Source organism: Melospiza georgiana, chromosome 33, assembly GCF_028018845.1.
Source record: "Melospiza georgiana isolate bMelGeo1 chromosome 33, bMelGeo1.pri, whole genome shotgun sequence".
In the NCBI taxonomy this organism is placed as follows: Eukaryota; Metazoa; Chordata; class Aves; order Passeriformes; family Passerellidae; genus Melospiza; species Melospiza georgiana.
In genome coordinates this window covers 1,182,413-1,202,165 of record NC_080462.1, presented here as the reverse complement: position 1 = coordinate 1,202,165, position 19,753 = coordinate 1,182,413, and the positions used below count along the sequence as shown (strand labels likewise).

At 60.3% G+C, this 19,753-nt stretch overlaps 1 protein-coding gene across 1 annotated transcript; it reads right to left on the bottom strand.

Moving 5' to 3' along the window:
• Nucleotides 1-2,456: 2,456 nt before the first annotated feature.
• HCN3 (hyperpolarization activated cyclic nucleotide gated potassium channel 3) lies at nucleotides 2,457-15,446 on the bottom strand. The gene is made up of 8 exons (XM_058042755.1): nucleotides 15,136-15,446; nucleotides 12,393-12,822; nucleotides 12,100-12,261; nucleotides 10,975-11,193; nucleotides 10,471-10,617; nucleotides 7,781-8,021; nucleotides 5,606-5,770; nucleotides 2,457-5,067 (listed from the first exon to the last, which is right to left on the bottom strand). The coding sequence occupies exons 1-8, from the start codon at nucleotides 15,444-15,446 to the stop codon at nucleotides 3,950-3,952; spliced, it is 2,793 nt and encodes a 930-aa protein (XP_057898738.1). The 3' UTR covers nucleotides 2,457-3,949.
• Between the last annotated feature and the right edge of the window lie 4,307 nt (nucleotides 15,447-19,753).

Below are 19,753 nucleotides of genomic sequence, written 5' to 3'. Positions count from 1 at the left end.
GAGCAGCTCTGGGATGTGCTGTTATGGGGTACAGAGCAGTTTTGGGGTGCAGAGCAGCTCTGGGGTGTACTGTTATGGGGTACAGAGCAGTTTTGGGGTACAGAGCAGCTCTGGGGTGTACTGTTATGGGGTACAGAGCAGTTTTGGGGTACAGAGCAGCTCTGGGATGTGCTGTTATGGGGTACAGAGCAGTTTTGGGGTGCAGAGCGGCTCTGGGGTGTGCTGTTATGGGGTACAGAGCAGTTTTGGGATGTGCTGTTATGGGGTACAGAGCAGTTTTGGGGTACAGAGCAGCTCTGGGGTGTGCTGTTATGGGGTACAGAGCAGTTTTGGGGTGCAGAGCAGCTCTGGGGTGTGCTGCAGACCGTGCAGGTGCTGCACAGGTGCAGGTTACCCGCAGTACAGGTGTGGAGGGTGGGTTGCACCACACACCCGTGTGCCCAGGCGAGCTCCCAGGTTCCGGGGAGGGGTCCAGCTGCCCACGGACCCTCGATGGGCACCGCAGGGTGACCCGGGCCGGGCACAGGCGGTGCCACCTCCCCGCAGCTCCTGCCTGGCCCCCGCCCCGCAGATCGGCCCCGAATCCCCTAATCCCGGCTCACCCGCGTTAATTAATCTCTGTACGGTGCCCTCTAATCCCCCTCCCGCCGCCACCGGGACGCGGGGGCTCGGGGCAGAGCCTCCGGTGCCGGGACGGGTGTCCTTGGGGAGCGGGAACCGGGCACGAACGGGGGCTCTGCCCGCATCCCCGGGGCTCCGCGGGGCCGCCGTGTCCCGGGGCTTTGCCCTCACCCACCGTGCCCCGGTGTCCCCGTGCCTCGGCCGCCAGCCCTGCCCGAGGACACAAACCGAGCGTTGGAACGGGAATAGGACAAATGCTGGAATTCATTCCCCCCCCCAAAAAAAATTCCCCTTTTTTTTTTTTTTTTTTTTGCCCTGCGCCCCCTTAATCAGGCTGGCTGCGGTGTAATCTGAAATAATCAAATTAGAGAGAAACCGTTAATCAGCGCTGAGCTCCTCGTGTGTCACGGAGCCTAATTCCTGCGGGGAGCGGGGAGGGGGGCGCCAGCACCGTTACCTGCCCCGGTAACGGGGGAGTGAGGGTAAGGGATGCCCCGGTAACGGGGGGGTGAGGGTAAGGGATGCCCCGGTAACGGGGGCTGCAGGCAATGGATGCCCCGGTAACGGGGAGCTGAGGGCAGGGGCTGCTCCGGTAACGGGGGGCTGAGGGCGGGGGCTGCTCCGGTAACGGGGGGCTGAGGGGCTGGCCTGTCCTGGTAACGGGGAGCTGTGGGCAGGGGCTGGCCCGGTAACGGGGGCTGAGGCCGGAGCTGCCCGGTAACGGGGGCTGCAGGCAATGGATGCCCCGGTAACGGGGAGCTGAGGGCAGGGGCTGGCCCGGTAACGGCGGGGCTGAGAACAGGGTCTGCCCCGGTAACGGGGACTGCAGGCAATGGATGCCCCGGTAACGGGGAGCTGAGGGCAGGGGCTGGCCCGGTAACGGGGGGCTGAGGGCAGGGGCTGCCCCGGTAACGCGGTCCTGAGGGCGGGGGCTGCTCCGGTAACGGGGGGCTGAGGGGCGGGCCTGTCCTGGTAACGGGGGGCTGCGGTGGGGAGACCGGGCAGGGCATAGCTGGGTGGCCACCGTGTCCTGTCCCCACCGTGTCCTGTCGCCACCGTGCCCTGCCCGGGGCCCGTGGCGGGTGACGGAGCGCGGCTGTGCCCGCAGGTGCCGCAGTGCCCGCGGCTCGGCTGCCCGGGCCCACCTTGCGCTGCGTGACCTTCATTTAATCGCGTTAATGCCTCGAGTGCTGCGCTGCAATCAGGCGGGATCCAACCCGCCCTTCCCCACCCCCCCCCGCAATAAAGGGACCGGAGATGGAAGGGGAAAATAAGCAAAGATTAAACATTAATCTGCCCAGAGCCCAAAGGGACAGGGGTGGGTGGGAGGGGATATGTTGCCTTTGGGCTCCTGCCTGGTCTGTGGGGCCTCTCGGTGCCTCCCGAGGGGTTCCCAGCTCTGCAGAAGGGAGGGATTGGAGCTGGGGTGCTGCAGCATCCCCCTGTGCTGCGGGATCGCAGGAGGTGCAGAAAGATTTTTCCCCCAAGACCAGCTCAGAATCTCTCTTTATTATTTAAACCCATTATGTACAACGACCAAAAAATTAAAAAAAAAAAAAAACAACAAAAAACCGCTCTTAAATTTCTCTGCGAATATGAAAACTACAAGCTCTGTACGTGGACTGCCGTGAGTGCAAGAGTGGAAGGGTCATGGTCTTTGGTGGCTAAACTCGCGCCCCCAGCCCCTCCAGCCTCCCCCGGGGTGGGCACCGCTGCCACGAGGTGCCCGGGCCGGCGGTGCCAGGAGCGCTGAGACATGGAACACCACGCAGTGTGAGCACAGCCCGGGCGATCCGGGACAGCGCGGCCCCGCTGCAGCTTCCCCGCCCGCCCGGGGATGGAGCGGGATGTGAGCGGGGCAGGGGGATTGAAATCCATGGAGAGAGGGGAAAAAAAGGCAGTGTAGGACATCCCCTGCCGGGATTCCTGCTGGGCTGGTGCTCCCAGAGCAGCCCCGCGCTCCGGAGTGCTCTCCCCGAACCGCGAGGGTGGAGAAGGGGATCTCTCACTTGGGGAATTACCGAGGGGAACGAGACCTCGCCCGAAGACAAGCCACGGTTCCTGGCTCCGGGAGGGGGAAGCAGCTGGCACAGCGCGGTGGGGACGGAGGGGACACTACTCTAACCAGGACTGAACACGGCTGGCCCGAAGCGACGCTGGAAGCAGAGCTGGGCTGCTTGGCAGAGCCACGACTCGCACACACATTGCACACTACTGTCTCCGGGGAGGGGGGATTTGGGACATCTGTTGGATGGGGGGGGTGACCCCACAGCCCCCACATGTCACCCAGGGATTGGCATCTCTTTGTGACAGCTCCTGTGGCACCGGTGAGTGGCATCTCCAGGGGACAGGGCAGGGCAGGGGAGCAGAGCCCGGGCTGGGCATCCTCCTGCAGCCACAGGCAGTGGGGGCCCTGCAGGTGACCCTCTGAGCATCCTCCTGGAGCCACAGAAGGGTCATCCCAGATGACCTGGACATCCTCCTGGAGCCACAGAGGGTTCCCCTTGGACTGACCCTCTGAGCATCCTCCTGGGAGCTGCAGGCAGCAGAATCCCCCCCAGGCTGCCCCCATTCAGTGCCCGGGTGTGGGGCAGAGCCCTGCCCAGCAGCACACCCCAACCTCGCTGGCACTCAGCACCTCTGAGGCAAAACGGTCCCACCAGCAGGGGAGAGGGACTGGGGCGCTGCCCCTTGGCACTCGTCACACCAGGGGAGCCCTGCCCAGGACCCCCAGGTGGTCCTGGCACTCTGGGAAGGGGGAGCGCCGCCCCTGGGCCCCCACGCCCCGGGCCATGGGCTCCAGCCTCCTCCCTCCACCCTGGCAGAGGAACCAGGGGGTGCCTCTGCCTCCTCGCCCTGAAGGCAAAGGGGCTGGGCAGGGGCTGGGCAGAGCAGTCTGGGGACCGAGGTGGGCATCGGGCAGCCCCTGCTGTGACAGAGGACAAGCTGGAGGAGCTGCCATCGTCAGCCTGGCCCCGAGGACAGGCTGTGGGACACACGGCATGGAGCGTGGGGGGCCCAGCCCCCCGAGGGGCAGCTTTGGGGAGCTGAGCTCCCCAGAGAGGCCAGAGTTTGGGGCAATCTGACCTGCCCTATGCCTCCGGCAGGAGGGCAGAACTCCCAGATGGTGATGAGCAAGGAGGGGCACTCAGCAGAGCCCCCTCCTCATCCAGCCGGCCCCATGCCCATCCCTGCCGCGTCCCCGTGCCTGAACCAGCCCCTCCACGGCCCCGGCTGCTGCCTCTCACCTCATTTCCCCTCCGAGCCGGCGGGGCTGATGCTCTGCTTCTCCCGCCTCCCTTCCTGCCCGTGCGGCCGCCAACAGGACTCACATGTTGGACGGGAGTTTGGACTTCGCCGTTTCCACCTCGGGGCTGAAGGCCACGGAGCCCTTGCGGGAGGGAGCGGCCGCCGGCCGGGACGCGGGGCCCGGCGACTGCGGCGCGGAGCGGCCGGGCTGAGGCAGCGGCCCCGGGGGCTGCGAGTGCGCCGCCACCCCCGAGCACGGCTTGGCCAGCAGTCCGGCCACCGAGGGCGAGGACCTGCGGGCCAGGTTCCCCGCAGATTTCCTGCCCTGCTTCAAGGAGCTGCCGTCGGCTTGCTGCGCCACTTTGTTGGGCAGGGAAGGCTGCGAGGCGGAAAGGAGCCGGACATCCTGCGTGAGCCGCCCCACCGGCAGCCCCTGGATGCTCCTGTGCTTCACCAGCTGCTGGGGATGCATCAGGAGCGAGATGTGCGAGCCGGTGGCTCGGGACAGGCTGTAGTGCAGCGTTCTCCCCGGCGGCAGCGCCTGCTCGGAGCTGGGGGACGCGGCGCCCGCCGCTTGCTGCAGCAGCGAGGTGGACACCGAGGCGCCGCGGGAGCGGGAGAGCTGGGGCTGGGGGCCGCCCGGGGGCTGCTTGGGCCCCGCTGCCACCTCCGCCCTCTGCGCCGAGCGGGGAAGCGGCTGAGCCCCCGAGCTGGGTCTCTGGGCCCCGCCGCTCTCCAGCGGTACCTGGGGCTGGACCATGGGCGAGGAAGGCGAGCCGGCGGCCGGTGTGTGCAGGTGGGACGGAGCCCCGGAGGGCGAGCCGACCGACGAGGGCCGGGAGCCGCCCAGGCTGGGCTGGGAGCGGCGCACGGGCTTGGCGAGCAGCGTGGCCTCGGGAGAGAGCGGGCTGGAGATGGAGGAGGGCGGCAGGAAGATGTGAGCCTGCAGGCTGTGCTGGTGGGTCAGCGCGATGGCCACGTTGGTGGTGGCGGCGGCCGTCTGCAGGGGTGCGTGCACCAGGGGCTCCCAAATCACCGGCTTGCCGCTCAGCTCCCGGCCCATCGCCATCTGCTGCAGGTCCTGGATGTTGTGGGCCATGTCCTGGTCGTGCTTCACGATCTGCTGGATCATCTCGGTGTTCAGGGGCCCCGAGCTGTGCTCGGCTCGCTTGCGGAGCAGGATGGAGTTCTTCTTGCCTGGAGGGGAGGCAGGAGTGTCACCGACCCTGGGAGGGTGGGCTCTTTGGGGACAGTGTGGAGGGCAGGGACAATAAAACCTCACCAGCTTTTCCAGGGCAAGCAAGACCCTGGGAAGGGTCTAGATTAGAGCAGTGGAAGCAGCAGGGACAAACAGGAGAGTCCTGACTCCAAAGGAACTGGGGAATGGGGTCCTGCTTGTCCTCCACAGGCAAGGGAGGGTGAGGACAAGCAGCTGGGTGTGGGGCCATGTGGGCCTGAGGGCCATGAGATATCATCACTGCAAGCACTGCAAGGACCGTGCAGTGCAGTTACATTTCTGCCTGTCCTATGGCACTGCCTGGATCTTGCTGGGGGGGGAAAAGAGAGGGCAGGCTCCTTCCTCATGCTCCCCATCATCCTCATTGCTGGCACCCACTCATGGGCTTGGGGCACTCATGCCAGTTCTGGGATTCCACACCTACGTGGATCCTGGGGGTGGCTGCGGAGGTGGCTATGCTGAGCCCAGGGGGTCCCTTCTCCTCCTCCTCCTCCTCACCTATGCGGTCCAGGCGGTCCATGGCCACGGTCTCGAAGGCTCTCCTCATCATGGGGTACTCCTCCAGCACCTCGTTGAAGTTGTCCACGGCCAGGGAGTAGAGGCGGCAGTAGGTGTCGGCTCTGACGCTGGCCGTGCGCCTGCCCCGCGTCAGCAGGCAGATCTCTGCAGGGACAGGGGCTGCCCTCAGGGTGGCACGGCCGGCCAGCCACCCCCAGCACTGCCCAGCACCCTGCACAGAGCACGGTTCAGACCCCGCAGCCTCTCTCCTTGGCCGGGCATTTCCCTCCCTCTCCAGGCCATGGTGTGGCTGCTGGGATGGCCTGGCCTGTTTCCCTCCCAGAGCTGTGCCTGTATCCTATAAACCGGCTCAGATGTTCTGCTCTAACCTCCTCTCCTCCCTGGCCAGCTGTGGATGCTCCCTCTGCCCCAGCCAGACAGAACTGGGGGGAAAACTTTGGCACTTTAACTGGAGGCCAAGACTTTGGCACTGGGCAAGAGGAGAAGGGCAGGCAGAAACATCAGGGATGCCCTGGGCAGAAACATCAGGGATGCCCTGGGCAGAAACATCAGGGATGCCCCAGCTTCTGCTCCAGGGCAGAAACATCAGGGATGCCCTGGGCAGAAACATCAGGGATGCCCCAGCTTCTGCTCCAGGGCAGAAACATCAGGGATGCCCTGGGCAGAAACATCAGGGATGCCCCAGCTTCTGCTCCAGGGCAGAAACATCTGGGATGCCCTGGGCAGAAACATCAGGGATGCCCCAGCTTTTGCTCCAGGGCAGAAACATCAGGGATGCCTCAGCTTCTAGTCCAGGTAGAAACATCAGGGATGCCCTGGGCAGAAACATCAGGGATGCCCCAGTTTCTGCTCCAGGGCAGAAACATCAGGGATGCCCCAGCTTCTGTTCCCAGGCAGAAACATCAGGGATGCTCCACTTCTGCTCCAGGGCAGAAACATCAGGAATGCCCTGGGCAGAAACATCAGGGATGCCCCAGCTTCTGCTCCAGGTAGAAACATCAGGGATGCCCCAGCTTCTGCTCCAGGGCAGAAACATCAGGGATGCCCTGGGCAGAAACATCAGGGATGCCCCAGCTTTTCCTCCCAGGGCAGAAACATCAGGGATGTCCCAGCTTCTGTTCCCAGGCAGAAACATCAGGGATGCCCTGGGCAGAAACATCAGGGATGCCCCAGCTTCTGCTCCAGGGCAGAAACATCAGGGATGCCCTGGGCAGAAACATCAGGGATGCCCCAGGTAGAAACATCAGGGATGTCCCAGCTTTTCCTCCCAGGCAGAAACATCAGGGATGCCCCAGGTAGAAACATCAGGGATGCCCCAGCTTTTGCTCCAGGGCAGAAACATCAGGGATGCCCCAGGCAGAAACATCAGGGATGCCCTGGGCAGAAACATCAGGGATGCCCCAGCTTCTGCTCCAGGGCAGAAACATCAGGGATGCCCCAGCTTCTACTCCAGGGCAGAAACATCAGGGATGCCCCAGCTTTTGCTCCAGGGCAGAAACATCAGGGATGTCCCAGCTTTTGCTCCAGGGCAGAAACATCAGGGATGCCCCAGCTTCTGTTCCCAGGCAGAAACATCAGGGATGCCCTGGGCAGAAACATCAGGGATGCCCCAGCTTCTACTCCAGGGCAGAAGCATCAGGGATGCCCCAGCTTCTGCTCCAGGCAGAAACATCAGGGATGCCCTGGGCAGAAACATCAGGGATGCCCCAGCTTTTCCTCCCAGGCAGAAACATCAGGGATGCCCCAGGCAGAAACATCAGGGATGCCCCAACTTCTACTCCAGGGCAGAAACATCAGGGGTGTCCCAGCTTTTCCTCCCAGGCAGAAACATCAGGGATGCCCCAGGCAGAAACATCAGGGATGCCCCAGCATCTGCTCCAGGGCAGAAACACCAGGGATGCCCCAGCTTTTCCTCCCAGGGCAGAAACACCAGGGATGCCCTGGGCAGAAACATCAGGGATGCCCCAGGTAGAAACATCAGGGATGTCCCAGCTTTTCCTCCCAGGCAGAAACATCAGGGATGTCCCAGCTTTTCCTCCCAGGCAGAAACATCAGGGATGCCCTGGGCAGAAACACCAGGGATGCCCCAGCTTTTTCCCCCCAGGCACCTTTTGCCCCCTACTCTGTCCACCAGCTCCCCCAGCCCAGCCTCACCCCCAAAGTAGGAGCCATCAGACAGCTTGGTCTCCTTGTTGCCCTTGGTGAGGATGCTGACCACGCCGTGCTGGATGAAGTACATCTTTTTGCCCACGGTGCCCTCACGGATGATGAAGTCGCCGGGCTGGAAGACCTCGAAGCGCAGCTTGGTCAGCATGGCCGTCACAAAGTTGGGGTCGGCGTTGGCAAACAGGGGCATGTTGGCCACCAGGTTGCGGCAGTTGAAGTTGATGATTTCCTGCGGGGTGAGGATGAGGAGCAGATCAGCGGGTGTGTGGCCACATTTCACAGAGAAAAGCAAGGCATAATTCTCCCCAAAAATATTTCTGGGTTTCACATTCTCTGAACCTCAGAGCGAGGAAAAACAATTATTATCTTATTTTCTGTGCAAAAGTAGAATGCAATATGAAAATTGTTTGCCCAAAGTGGTGGTGTTTTGTTTCCTTGGCCTATCAGGGCCAAGTGTGTATATATGACAGAATGCTGGCTGAGAGCCATGAGATTTTAAGCAGTTGTGTACAAAGTTGAGTATTTGGCAAATTCAGTTTAGATGTAATGTAATATAGTGTAATATAGTAAAATATAGTAAAATATAATATAATGTAGTAGAATATAATATAGTAAAATATAGTATAGTAAAATATAGTATAATATAATATAGTATAGTAAAATATAGTATAATATAGTATAATATAGTATAATATAGTATAATATAATATAATATAATATAATATAATATAATGTAATGTAATGTAATGTAATGTAATGTAATGTAATGTAATGTAATGTAATATAATATAATATAATATAATATAATATAATATAATATAATAATTTCTGTATTTATAGAGTCCTCCTCGTAATTTCTCCCCACATGGGGGTCATCCTGTTTCGATAAGTGGGGAGTTGGGTACTTGGCAAATTCAGTTTAGATGTAATGTAATGTAATATAACGTAACATAATGTAATGTAATATAATGTAATACAATATAATACAATAAAATATAATAAAATAATTAATTAATTTTCCGATATTATAGAGTCCTTCTCATCATTTCTCCCCACATGGGCGTCATCCTGTTTTGATAAGTGGGGAGTTGAGTACTTGGCAAATTCAGTGTAGATGTAATATAATGTAATGTAATTTAATATAATATAGTATAATACAATATAATAGAATAAAATATGATAAAATAATTAATTAATTTTCTGATATTATAGAGTCCTTCTCATAATTTCTCCCCACATGGGCGTCATCCTGTTTTGATAAGTGGGGAGTTGAGTACTTGGCAAAATTCAGTGTAGATGTAAAGTAATATGATATAATATAGTAAAATATAGTAAAATAAAATAAAATAAATAAAAATATAAAATAAAATAAAATAAAATAAAATAAAATAAAATAAAATAAAATAATTAATTAACCTTCCAATATTATAGAGTCCTTCTCATCATTTCTCCCCACACAGGGGTCATCCTCTTTTGATAAGTGGGGAGTTGAGTACTTGGCAAAATTCAGTGTAGATGTTAAGTAATATGATATAATATAGTAAAATATAGTATAATATAGTAAAATTAAAAAAAAAAGTAAATTAATTAACCTTCCCATATTATAGAGTCCTTCTCATCATTTCTCCCCGCATGGTGGTCATCCTGTTTTGATAGGTGGGGAGTTGAGTACTAGGCAAAATTCAGTGTAGATGTAAAGTAATATGATATAATATAGTAAAATATAGTATAATATAGTAAAATAAAATAAAATAAAAAAATTAAAAATAAAATAAAATAAAATAAAATAAAATAAAATAAAATAAAATAATTAATTAACCTTCCAATATTATAAAGTCCTTCTCATCATTTCTCCCCACACAGGGGTCATCCTCTTTTGATAAGTGGGGAGTTGAGTACTTGGCAAAATTCAGTGTAGATGTTAAGTAATATGATATAATATAGTAAAATATAGTAAATAAAAAAAAATTAATTAACCTTCCGATATTATAGAGTCCTTCTCATCATTTCTCCCCACATGGTGGTCATCCTCTTTTGATAAGTGGGGACATCACCGAGCCTGGCCCCTGCCAGCACCAGCCTCTGCCCTCCAGATCACGGCCCAGGAGTGCTGCCCTCACCTCTTTGAGGGGCTCACTGAGCTCCCCCACGATGTTCTCCTCATCAAACCTGCCGCCCTCACCTCTTTGAGGGGCTCGCTGAGCTCCCCCAGGACGTTCTCCTCATCAAACCTGTTGCCCTCACCTCTTTGAGGGGCTCGCTGAGCTCCCCCAGGATGTTCTCCTCATCAAACCTGTTGCCCTCACCTCTTTGAGGGGCTCGCTGAGCTCCCCCAGGATGTTCTCCTCATCAAACCTGTTGCCCTCACCTCTTTGAGGGGCTCGCTGAGCTGCCCCAGGATGTTCTCCTCATCAAACCTGTTGCCCTCACCTCTTTGAGGGGCTCGCTGATCTCCCCCACGATGTTCTCCTCATCAAACCTGTTGCCTTCACCTCTTTGAGGGGCTCGCCGATCTCCCCCAGGATGTCCTCCTCATCAAACCTGTTGCCCTCACCTCTTTGAGGGGCTCACTGAGCTTCCCCAGCATGTTCTCCTCATCAAACCTGCTGCCCTCACCTCTTTGAGGGGCTCGCTGAGCTCCCCCAGGATGTTCTCCTCATCAAACCTGCTGCCCTCACCTCTTTGAGGGGCTCGCTGAGCTCCCCCAGGATGTTCTCCTCATCGAACATCTTGCCCTGGTAGCGGTGCTCGTAGTACTCGTGGATGCGCTGGCGCGTGTCCCCGGGCAGCTTGTGGAATGACATGTACTGCTCCACTTGCTTGTACTGTGGGGACAAGGGGAGTCACACAGGGCTCAGCTGGCAGCGTGATGTGTCCCTTCCCCTCAGTGGGGTAGATGCACACACCCCTGCTCCAGTGCCCTGATGCAAAAAGGGGGCAAAGGACAGGAGAGGATGCAGGGGGGCAGAGGGCAGGGTGGGGCCACACCAAAGTGACCCCCAGTATGGACACCAATATGGTCCCACTCTCCACCTCCAACAACCCAAGAGTGAGAGTGGCAAGGCCAAAGGTCCCAACATCTGGCATCAGAAGGGCACAACAGCTGCGCTGAGCTGGTTCTGGAGCTGTGCCAGGGCTCTTCCCCCAGCACCCAGGCCCTCCCCTCCTGCTCCCACCGATACCTTCTCCTGGTACTGGCGGCGGGACGAGTCCAGCGACTGGATGAGGGCGGTGGCGTGGCCGATGAACATGGCGTAGCAGGTGGCCCCCACGATCATGCTGAGCATGGTGAGCCACACGTCGGTCATGCCCTCGGGCGCCTGCTGCCCGTAGCCGATGCACAGCATGTGGCTCATGGCCTTGAACAGGGCGTGCGAGTACTGCTTGCCCCACGAGTCGTTCTGCAGGTGAGGGACGGCGCTGCTGAGGGGTTCGGGGGAAGGTGCTGTGCAGCTGAACCCCCCCCCAGTCCCACCTCCCTGAGTCCAGAAACCAAGGTTCCTCCAAGGCCAAAGGAATGAGTTCTCCTCAAATGAAGAGGATTTTGAAGCCCTAAAAAGGCACCAGCCCCTCTCTGGAGAGGAGGCAGGAGCCCCAGTGTCCTGTTCCCTCCCCAAGGGATGAATTCTCCTCCATGAAGAGGACTGTGAAACCCTAAAAAGGCACCAGCCCTGAACTGAGAAGGAGGCAGGAGCTCCACTGTCCTGTTCCCTCCCCAAGGGATGAGTTCTCCTCCATGAAGGGGACTGTGAAACCCTAAAAAGGCACCAGCCCTGCTCTGAGAAGGAGGCAGGAGCTCCACTGTCCTGTTCCCTCTCCAAGGAATGAGTTCTCCTCAATGAAGAGGATTTTGAAGCCCTAAAAAGGCACCAGCCCTGCTCTGAGAAGGAGGCAGGAGCCCCAGTGTCCTGTTCCCTCCCCAAGGAATGAATTCTCCTCCAAGAAGAGGATTTTGAAGCTCTAAAAAGGCACCAGCCCTGCTCTGAGAAGGAGGCAGGAGCCCCAGTGTCCTGTTCCCTCCCCAAGGGATGAATTCTCCTCAATTAAGAGGACTGTGAAACCCTAAAAAGGCACCAGACCCTCTCTGGGGAGGAGGCAGGAGCCCCAGCGTCCTGTTCCCTGATTCCAGCAAGCTGGGCTGAGATGGGAAGGTGATGCAGGGGGGTCCCCCTCTGCCCCATCTCCCAGCTGTGACCACAGAGACAATGCTCACCACCAGCACCTCTCCCAGCAGCTCCAGCCTTGGGGTGGGAGACAGGGAACCAAATCCTCTCCCCACCAGGAACCACCCCAGCCTGGGCCCTCACCACCATGCGGTTCTTGGAGACCCAGCAGTCCTCGGGGAAGTCCTGCAGCATGGGCACCAGGAACTGGAGGCAGCCATCCCAGTGGCACAGCAGCAGCATCATCCCGATGAGGTTGAAGATCCTCACCACGGCGCTGGCCAGGTCGTACGTCATGTGGAAGATCTGGAGGACACGCAGGAGGCACAGCTGCAGAGGAACTCCCCTAGAACAGCCTTCAGAGCCCTCTGCCCTCCAGCTGGGGACCCCCAGCCTGGCCTGGGGCACCGAGCAGGAGGCCCCCAAGGGGTTCTCACCTCCTCCCACTGGTGGATGTAGCGGATGAGGCGCGAGAGGCGCAGCAGGCGCAGCAGGCTGAGGATCTTGGTGAAGCGCACGATGCGCAGCGCCCGCGCCGTCTTGTAGACGTCGGAGTCCACCTGGGTCTCCAGGTCGACGATGAGGAAAATGTAGTCCACAGGGATGGAGGAGATGAAGTCCACCAGGAACCAGCTCTTCAAGTACTTCATCTTGATGGTGTGAGGGTCGAGGATGATCTCCGTGTTGTCCTCCACCACGATGCCTGTCCGGAAGTTCAGCACCAGGTCAGCCAAGAAGAAAGTGTCCGACAGCACGTTGAAAACGATCCAGGGAGGGGTGTTCTCATCCTTGAAGAAGGTGATGCCCACGGGCAGGATGATCAAATTCCCCACCATCAGGAGCAGCATGATGAGGTCCCAGTAAAACCTGCGGGGAATGCAGGAGTGGGACAGGCGGGACACAGACAGACAATTAACCCGGGATCAAAGTTAGGCTCTGACAGAGTGCAGAGAGGCAGGTGCTGAGCAGACACACACACACACGTGCCTGCCCACACACATGACTAACACCCTGGGACAGATGTGAGCAGAATTGGGGTGCAGAAATCACCCTGTGTGGGAATGGGGGGTGCAGGAGCTTGGCTGTCTCTCTCTCTCTGCTGCAGGGCAGTGCATGCCCACCCATGCCCCCACCCCAAAGCTGCCACGTGCCCCACGGAGAGCTCAGAGAGGATGTGGGCTTTGCTCCCCTGAGGTTCCCTTGTCATCCGCCGTCTCCCTGCCACCACCCGAGCTGGCTTAGCAGGATTTGGGATAAGCTTTGCTGGTTATGCAAACGGAGAGCCGAGCTCCTGGGGCAGCACAAAAGGATCAGGGAGGCTGCTGTGGCGAGCCAGGCAGCAGCCAAGCAAGGAGAGACCACGCTGGCACCAGGGGAAGGTTGGGAGGAGGGTCCAGCCCTACGGGAGGTGCCACATGCACAGGGCAGGATGAGGGCACTCCTCATCCACCTCCTTTGACTGAGAGTTTGGCAGGGAGGGAAAGCCAAGAGATGCCGGCAGCAGCTGGGTATGTCAGGACACCCAGCAGCCCTGGTCACATGCAAACGCCACCGGGATGTTTTCATGCTTCACGCAGACACATCACGACTTCCTCCACCAGATTTGTCACTCCTGGGATCCCCCACCAGAACCCTCACGGGCCCTTGGGAAAGCAAGCCCAGCTTTAGGTGTCCCCAGGCATCCCCTGTTAGTCCCAGCCCTGGCCGTGGGTGTAGGCTCAGATCTCCAAAGGTGATTTCAGGGCAGCTCTCAGTGCCCAGCGAATCCAAACCAGCTTTTGGTGGTGGCAGAAACCTCTGGGGATTTCCTAGCCTGCACCCATGGTGGGGCACGGGTACTGGGATCTCTGCAGAAGGGGAAGGGGAAAGGAGGTCGTGGTGCAGTGAGAGGCTCCTTCAGAGAGTAAGGAGAGGCATCCTCTCCTCAAGGAGCCACTCCAAGGTCAGATCCAGACACCACCCCAGGGCCAGGAGCCACCCCAGGGTCAGGAACCTCTCCCAAACAACACCTTCCTGCCGGTGGCCAGGATTTGCTGGGCCAGGGAAGGAAATAAGGCAGAAAGGGCCTGACCCAGCCGAGGAATCTCCTCCTGCGCCTCCATGCTGTGCCCTGAGAAGCCGAGCAGGGAAGCTGCCTGTCCCTGCAGCTGCCCAAGCCTGCCTGGAGCTCTCACTTCAGATTTAGGCTTAAGCTCTTTAGGACAGGCCTTGTCCTTCACTGAGTGTCACACTGAACACTCGAGGCCCCTGATCTCCATGGCCTTTATGTATCTCCCTAATGGGATAAACACCGGAGTAATCCCTCTGTCTGTCTACCTGCCAGCTCCCCTCACGGCTCTGCTTGCAGGAACTGCTCCTGGAAAGCTCCAGGCTCACAAAGTTTGGGATGCTTTCCCTGGAAAAGGGGCTCTCGGGGCTGGGTGTCACGCTGGGGTGGTGCAAGGGACGCGCTGAGTGGTGAGGGGGGGATGGCTACAGGTGCCAGGGACCCACAGCGGGCGCTGGCTGCGCTCTCCAGGCTGGGGACATCATCCATGTCACAGCTTGCTGCGGGAGATGACTGCCTGGCAGCTCCGTTCCCCGCGGAGAAAGCCCACCCTATATGACTCAACATCCCCGTGACACCCAGTTCCTCCCACATCATCCATCCCCGAGCTCCCGCTGATGATCCCGGTGACACCGAGAGCCGGGCCCGGCTCCTCGCTGGGCGACCGGCCCCGCTCCAGCCGCGGGGAGCCGCGTCCCGGGGGGGATGAAGGCTCCGGATCGAATTAAAAACAGCATCGAGAAGGGCGAGGGGGAGCTCTAAGGGCAGGCAAAGCCCAGCATCCCCCGCCGCCGCCTCCGCACGCCCGCGGCCGGGTCAGCGGAGCCCCGTGGCTCGGCGGAGCGGGGCTGCCCCGGGCACCGGGAGCACCGGGAGCCCGCGGGAGCCGGGCAGGACGGAGCCGTCCGTGCGGGCGGGATAACCGCGGACGGGAAGGGGCTGTGGCAGCGCGGCCCCGGGCTCCGGCGGTGGCAGCCGCCTCCCCGGGCCGGCGCGGAGCCCCGGCTACCGGCACTTGTTGCCCCTACGGTGGCGGGCGGCTGGGCCGCGCTCAGCACCACGGACAGCGGCGGCGGGCACCGGAGCCGGGATGGGGCTCGGCGCCGGTGCCGGGGCGGGGGTCGCGGTCCCACCTGAAGTCGCTGTAGGGATGGATAATCCAGGCGCCCGCCGACTTCACCCGTTGCCGCTCGATCTCCACGGCCCGGTGGCTGCCGAACATGCGCAGCGAGAACTTGTTCACGGCGGGCTGCAGCATCGCCCCGAGCTGCCGCTGCACGAACGTGCCCGCCGCCGCCGCCTCGCCCTCCGCCACGATCTGCTCCGTCGCCGCCGGCGAGGCCGGGGCCGCGCCCGACGCCCCCGCGGGCGCCCCCGCCGCCTCCCCGTCCAGCACCGGCGGCTTCTCCCGCGGCTCGGGGCTCCGCCGCGGCGCCGCCTCCATCCCGCCGCCGCCGCCTCGCCTCACGTTTCCTTCAAACGCCCTTGCCCGGGCGCCCTGCCCGCCGCCCCGCCGCACATGCCCGGCCCCGGGCGGGCGGGCGCTCGCTCGCCGCCCGCGGCCACTCGCTCACCGAGCGCTCACGGAGCTCCGCCGGCGCCCGCCTGTTGCGCACGCTCCGGCGCGGGCGCGGCGGCCGCCGGCAGCCGGGAAGCGCCGGTGGCACCGGAGCGGCGGCGCGGGGAGCGGCGAGGCCCGGGCGGCACCGGAGCGGCGGTGGCGGCGGGACCCCGCGGCGGGCGGGGTGGGGCGGGGCTGGCGGGCGGGGCCTCGGGAAGGAGAACGCGCCCCCCGGTACGGCCCCGGTGCCGCCGGAGGGAACGGAGAGGGGCGGGGCTTCAAGGAGAGAAGGGCGGGGCTAGACACAAGGGGCGTGGTCACTGTCTGGTAGCCCCGCCCATCACAGGCAGCAGGCCGACGAGGGGGCGTGGCTTAGTGAGCTGGCGGGCGGGCACGGGGCGGGGCTCCTGGCGGCGAGGGGCGGGATTATCACTATAGGCCACGCCCACATCTTGACCCCGCCCCTCGGCAGGGCCCCGCCGCCGTCAGGAGGGAGAGGCGTGGCTTCGGGGAGGAGGTGGGCGGGGCAATCTACCCCGACCCCGCCCCTCTGCCTCGCCCAGCCCGCGCCGCCGCGTCCAAAAAGGGGGCGTGGCTTAAAGAGCGATCCGTGCGGAACCGGCCCCGCCCCTCGCCTCTAACCCCGCCCACCGGCCCCACCTGCTGTGACGCAGCTCCGCGCGCCTACGTGCGTGCGTACGTGATCGCGTCCGTGCGTGCGCGGCCCCGCGGGCTGGCAGGACCCGGATCGGCGGCGGCGGCAGGAGCTGGAGCGGGGCCCGGGGCCCACGGCCGCCATCACGGATTTCCTGTGGGACAAGCGCACCGGGCTGGCTGCGAGGACGGTGCGTGGCGGCGCGGCGCGGTGCGGGGCCCCGCGGGCCGGGGCGGGGTGGGTAGGCCGCGGCCGGTGAGGGCGGCGCGGGGCGGGCCCGGTTTGTCGTTCCCGGCGGGGCCGCGGTGGGAATCGGCGGTCTGGGTGTCCCCGTGAGGGCGGCGTGGCCGGATGGCCCGCAGGGACCGGCTCGGGGCCTCCCCGCCGAGGCCGCCCCGCCCTCCGCCCATCTCTCCCGGTGTCCCGGTGCTTCCGGGCCTGCACGGCGGAGGCCCCGCCCGGCGCGGCCGCCATCACCGTCCCCAAAGCGGTTCCAGCCCCGCTGCGGAACGCAGCCCCGGTGCTCGTTCCATGGAACCGGGGCTTGGCGGGCCGCCAGCGCCGCCTTCGCGCTCCCTTCATTCCACGGCTGGAAACCGGGGGGAGCCCCGGGCAAAGCCCCCCGTGCAGGCGGTACCGGGCCCGTACCCCCGATCACCCCGCGCCGCCGGGGCCGGTTCGGCCTGTCCGAGCCCTGGCGGTGATGTCAGCGCTGGGCGGGGACGGGGACGCAGCCGGGGGCATTTTGGATGGGGGAATTTGGCACAGATTGCCCAGAGGAGCTGTGGCTGCCCCATCCCTGCGGTGTCCGATGCCGGCTTGGAGCAGCCTGGGCCGGGGGAAGGTGGCCCTGCACATGGCAGGGGGGTGGGACTGAGTGAGCTCGAAGGTCCCACCCAGCTGACGTTCCATGATTCCACGAATTGTGCTTGGAACCAAAGTGCGTGCGGGGAATGGTTGAGAGCTGTGGGGTACGGTCTGAGGGGCTGCACCCACTGTGCCATCTCACCTCGGCATCCCCTTGGCTCCAACCTCTCCAGAGGGGCAGAGCTGAGACCCCCTGAGGGTCTGCAGGGCTCTGTTGATGTCCTTTGGATGCCCTTGGCTCCAGCCTCTCCAGAGGGGCAGAGCTGAGGGTTTTCAGGGCTCTCTTGGTGTCCTTTGGGTCCCCTTGGCTCCAGCCCTTCATGTTTCTCCAGGGGGTAAGAGCTGAGGGTTTTCAGGGCTCTCTTGGTGTAGCTGAGACCCCCTGAGGGTTTTCAGGGCTCTCTTGTTGTCCTTTGGTTCCCCTTGATTCCAGCCCCTCCAGAGGGGCAGAGCTGAGGGTTTTCAGGGCTCTCTTGGTGTCCTTTGGGTCCCCTTGGCTCCAGCCCTTCATGTTTCTCCAGAGGGTAAGAGCTGAGGGTTTTCAGGGCTCTCTTCGTGTCCTTTGGTTCCCCTTGGTTCCAGCCTCTCCAGAGGGGCAGAACCGAGGATTTTCAGGGCTCTCTTGGTGTAGCTGAGACCCCCTGAGGGTTTTCAGGGCTCTCTTGGTGTAGCTGAGACTCCCCTGAGGGTTTTCAGGGCTCTCTTGGTGCCCTTTGGGAAGGGAGGCTTTGCTCCTGGTGGTTCTCCATGGACAGAGGGATGTGTGTCACCAATCTCCTGAGCTGGGAGGGATCCACAGGCCCTGATGTCCTTCCCCAGGACACCCCAACAATCCCAGTCTGTGCATCCCTGGGAGCATTGTCCAAGCTCTCCTGGAGCTCTGGCAGTCCTGGGGAGCCTGGGCAGTGCCCAGCACCCTCTGGGGGAAAACCTTTTCCTGTATTCATCCTCAACCTTGCTGCCAGAGCCCCAGCCATTCCCTGGGCTGCTGTCACTGTCACACAGAGCACAGACCAGAGCTGTCCCTCCCGGGGAAGCTGCAGCCCCCTGAGATCTCCCCTCAGTCCCAGCTGAACAGCCCCAACACCCCCAGAGCCTTCCCCACCCTCGTCCCAGTGCAGGTGTCACTTGGCAGGAAACCTGAGCATCTCTTGAGGAGCTGCTCTCTGGGCATCCTTTGCTGGATTTTGCCTTTTTCTGACCCAGGCATGGGGCAGCTGAGAGGCATTTTAACAACTTTTATTCTATTCTGAGCTTCACGTGAAGGATGACACAATACAGATGTTATAATTCACGCCATCACAATCAGAAATGAACTATTTCTTAATTACAATACAGTAGAATATTTTTGGGCGTATTTAGCCACACCATGCTGTAAATACAAGAAAACAAATAATTTTAAATTGCCCCTCATGGGTCCCACTCCAAGGCATCTTTCATAGTTCTGTTTCTCCAAAGCATCCAGTCTTGTTTGCAAGGCCACCTTTTGAAACTCCTGTCAGGCTTGGAGGATTTTTTCTAAATCCATTTCTCACATTGCTCAGGGGGCTCTGGTGACATCCAGAACTTCATTTCACCTTCCTTGGTGCTGCTTCCCCTCCTTCCTGAGCAGCTTAAAGAGAAATGGTCCAAAAGCTGTTCCTGGAGCTGTGGGCATAGAGGTGGGTGTGAGGAAGGGATACAAACCTGGGAATGAGAACCAGGGTTCTTTTTTTTGTTTTTGGGAGAGAAAACGGGGCAAGATGACCATGGGTGGTCTCACCCTGTCCTGTGGGGCTCTGGGCTCTCTCAGAGTTTGCTCTCCTCTCTCACATCCCCTGGCCACACTCACACACGTTGGATTCCTGTCCCATGCAGCTGTTAATGCTGCCCTGCTGTCCCCACGGGTGTCACAGGGTCCCTGCTGTCCCCAGAGATTCCTGCTGTCCCCATGGGGGCCTCACAGCAGAGAGGGGGTCCCCACTGTCCCCACGAGTGCCTCACGGGGTCCCTGCTGTCCCCATGGGTGTCACAGGGTCCCTGCTGTCCCCACAGGTCCCTGCTGTCCCCACGGGTGCCTCACAGTGTGCCCCACTGTCCCTGCTGTCCCCACGGTGTCCCTGCTGTCCCCACAGATGCCTCACAGGGTCTCTGCTGACCTCACAGGGTCCCTGCTGTCCTCACAGTGTCTGTGCCATGCCCACATGTCCCTGCTGTCCCCATGGGGGCCTCATTGTCCCTGCTGTCCCCACAGGTGCCTCACTGTCCCTGCTGTCCCCATGAGTGTCTCACAGGGTCCCTGCTGTCCCCATGTGTGCCTCACAGTCCTTACTGTCCCCGTGGGTCCCTGACAGTCCCCGCTGTCCCCACAGATCCCTGAGTGTCCCTGCTGTCCCCACAGATGCCGCACTCCCGAAGGTACTGCTGATTGGAGTGCAGCAGCCGCAGCAGTTACCACGGGGTCCCTGCTGTCCCCAGGGTGTCTCTGCTGTCCCCACGGGTCCCTGACTGTCCCTGCTGTCCCCTTGCTGTCCCCACAGATGCCGCACTCCCGAAGGTACCGCTCGTCGGAGCACAGCAGCCACAGCAGTTACCACAGGGTCCCTGCTGTCCCCCCGCTGTCCCCACAGATCCCTGACTGTCCCTGCTGTCCCCCCACTGTCCCCACGGGTCCCTGAGTGTCCCCGCT

What these genes read in the sequence shown, in the direction of transcription:
- HCN3 (XM_058042755.1), bottom strand. Translation starts at nt 15,446, where the DNA reads ATGGAGGCGGCGCCGCGGCGGAGCCCCGAGCCGCGGGAGAAGCCGCCG. An exon ending in ACATCCACCAGTGGGAGGAG is followed by an intron (nt 12,262 to 12,392) that starts GTGAGAACCCCT and finishes CGTGTCCTCCAG; the next exon opens with ATCTTCCACATGACGTACGA. An exon ending in TGATGGCTCCTACTTTGGGG is followed by an intron (nt 5,771 to 7,780) that starts GTGAGGCTGGGC and finishes CTGTCCCTGCAG; the next exon opens with AGATCTGCCTGCTGACGCGG.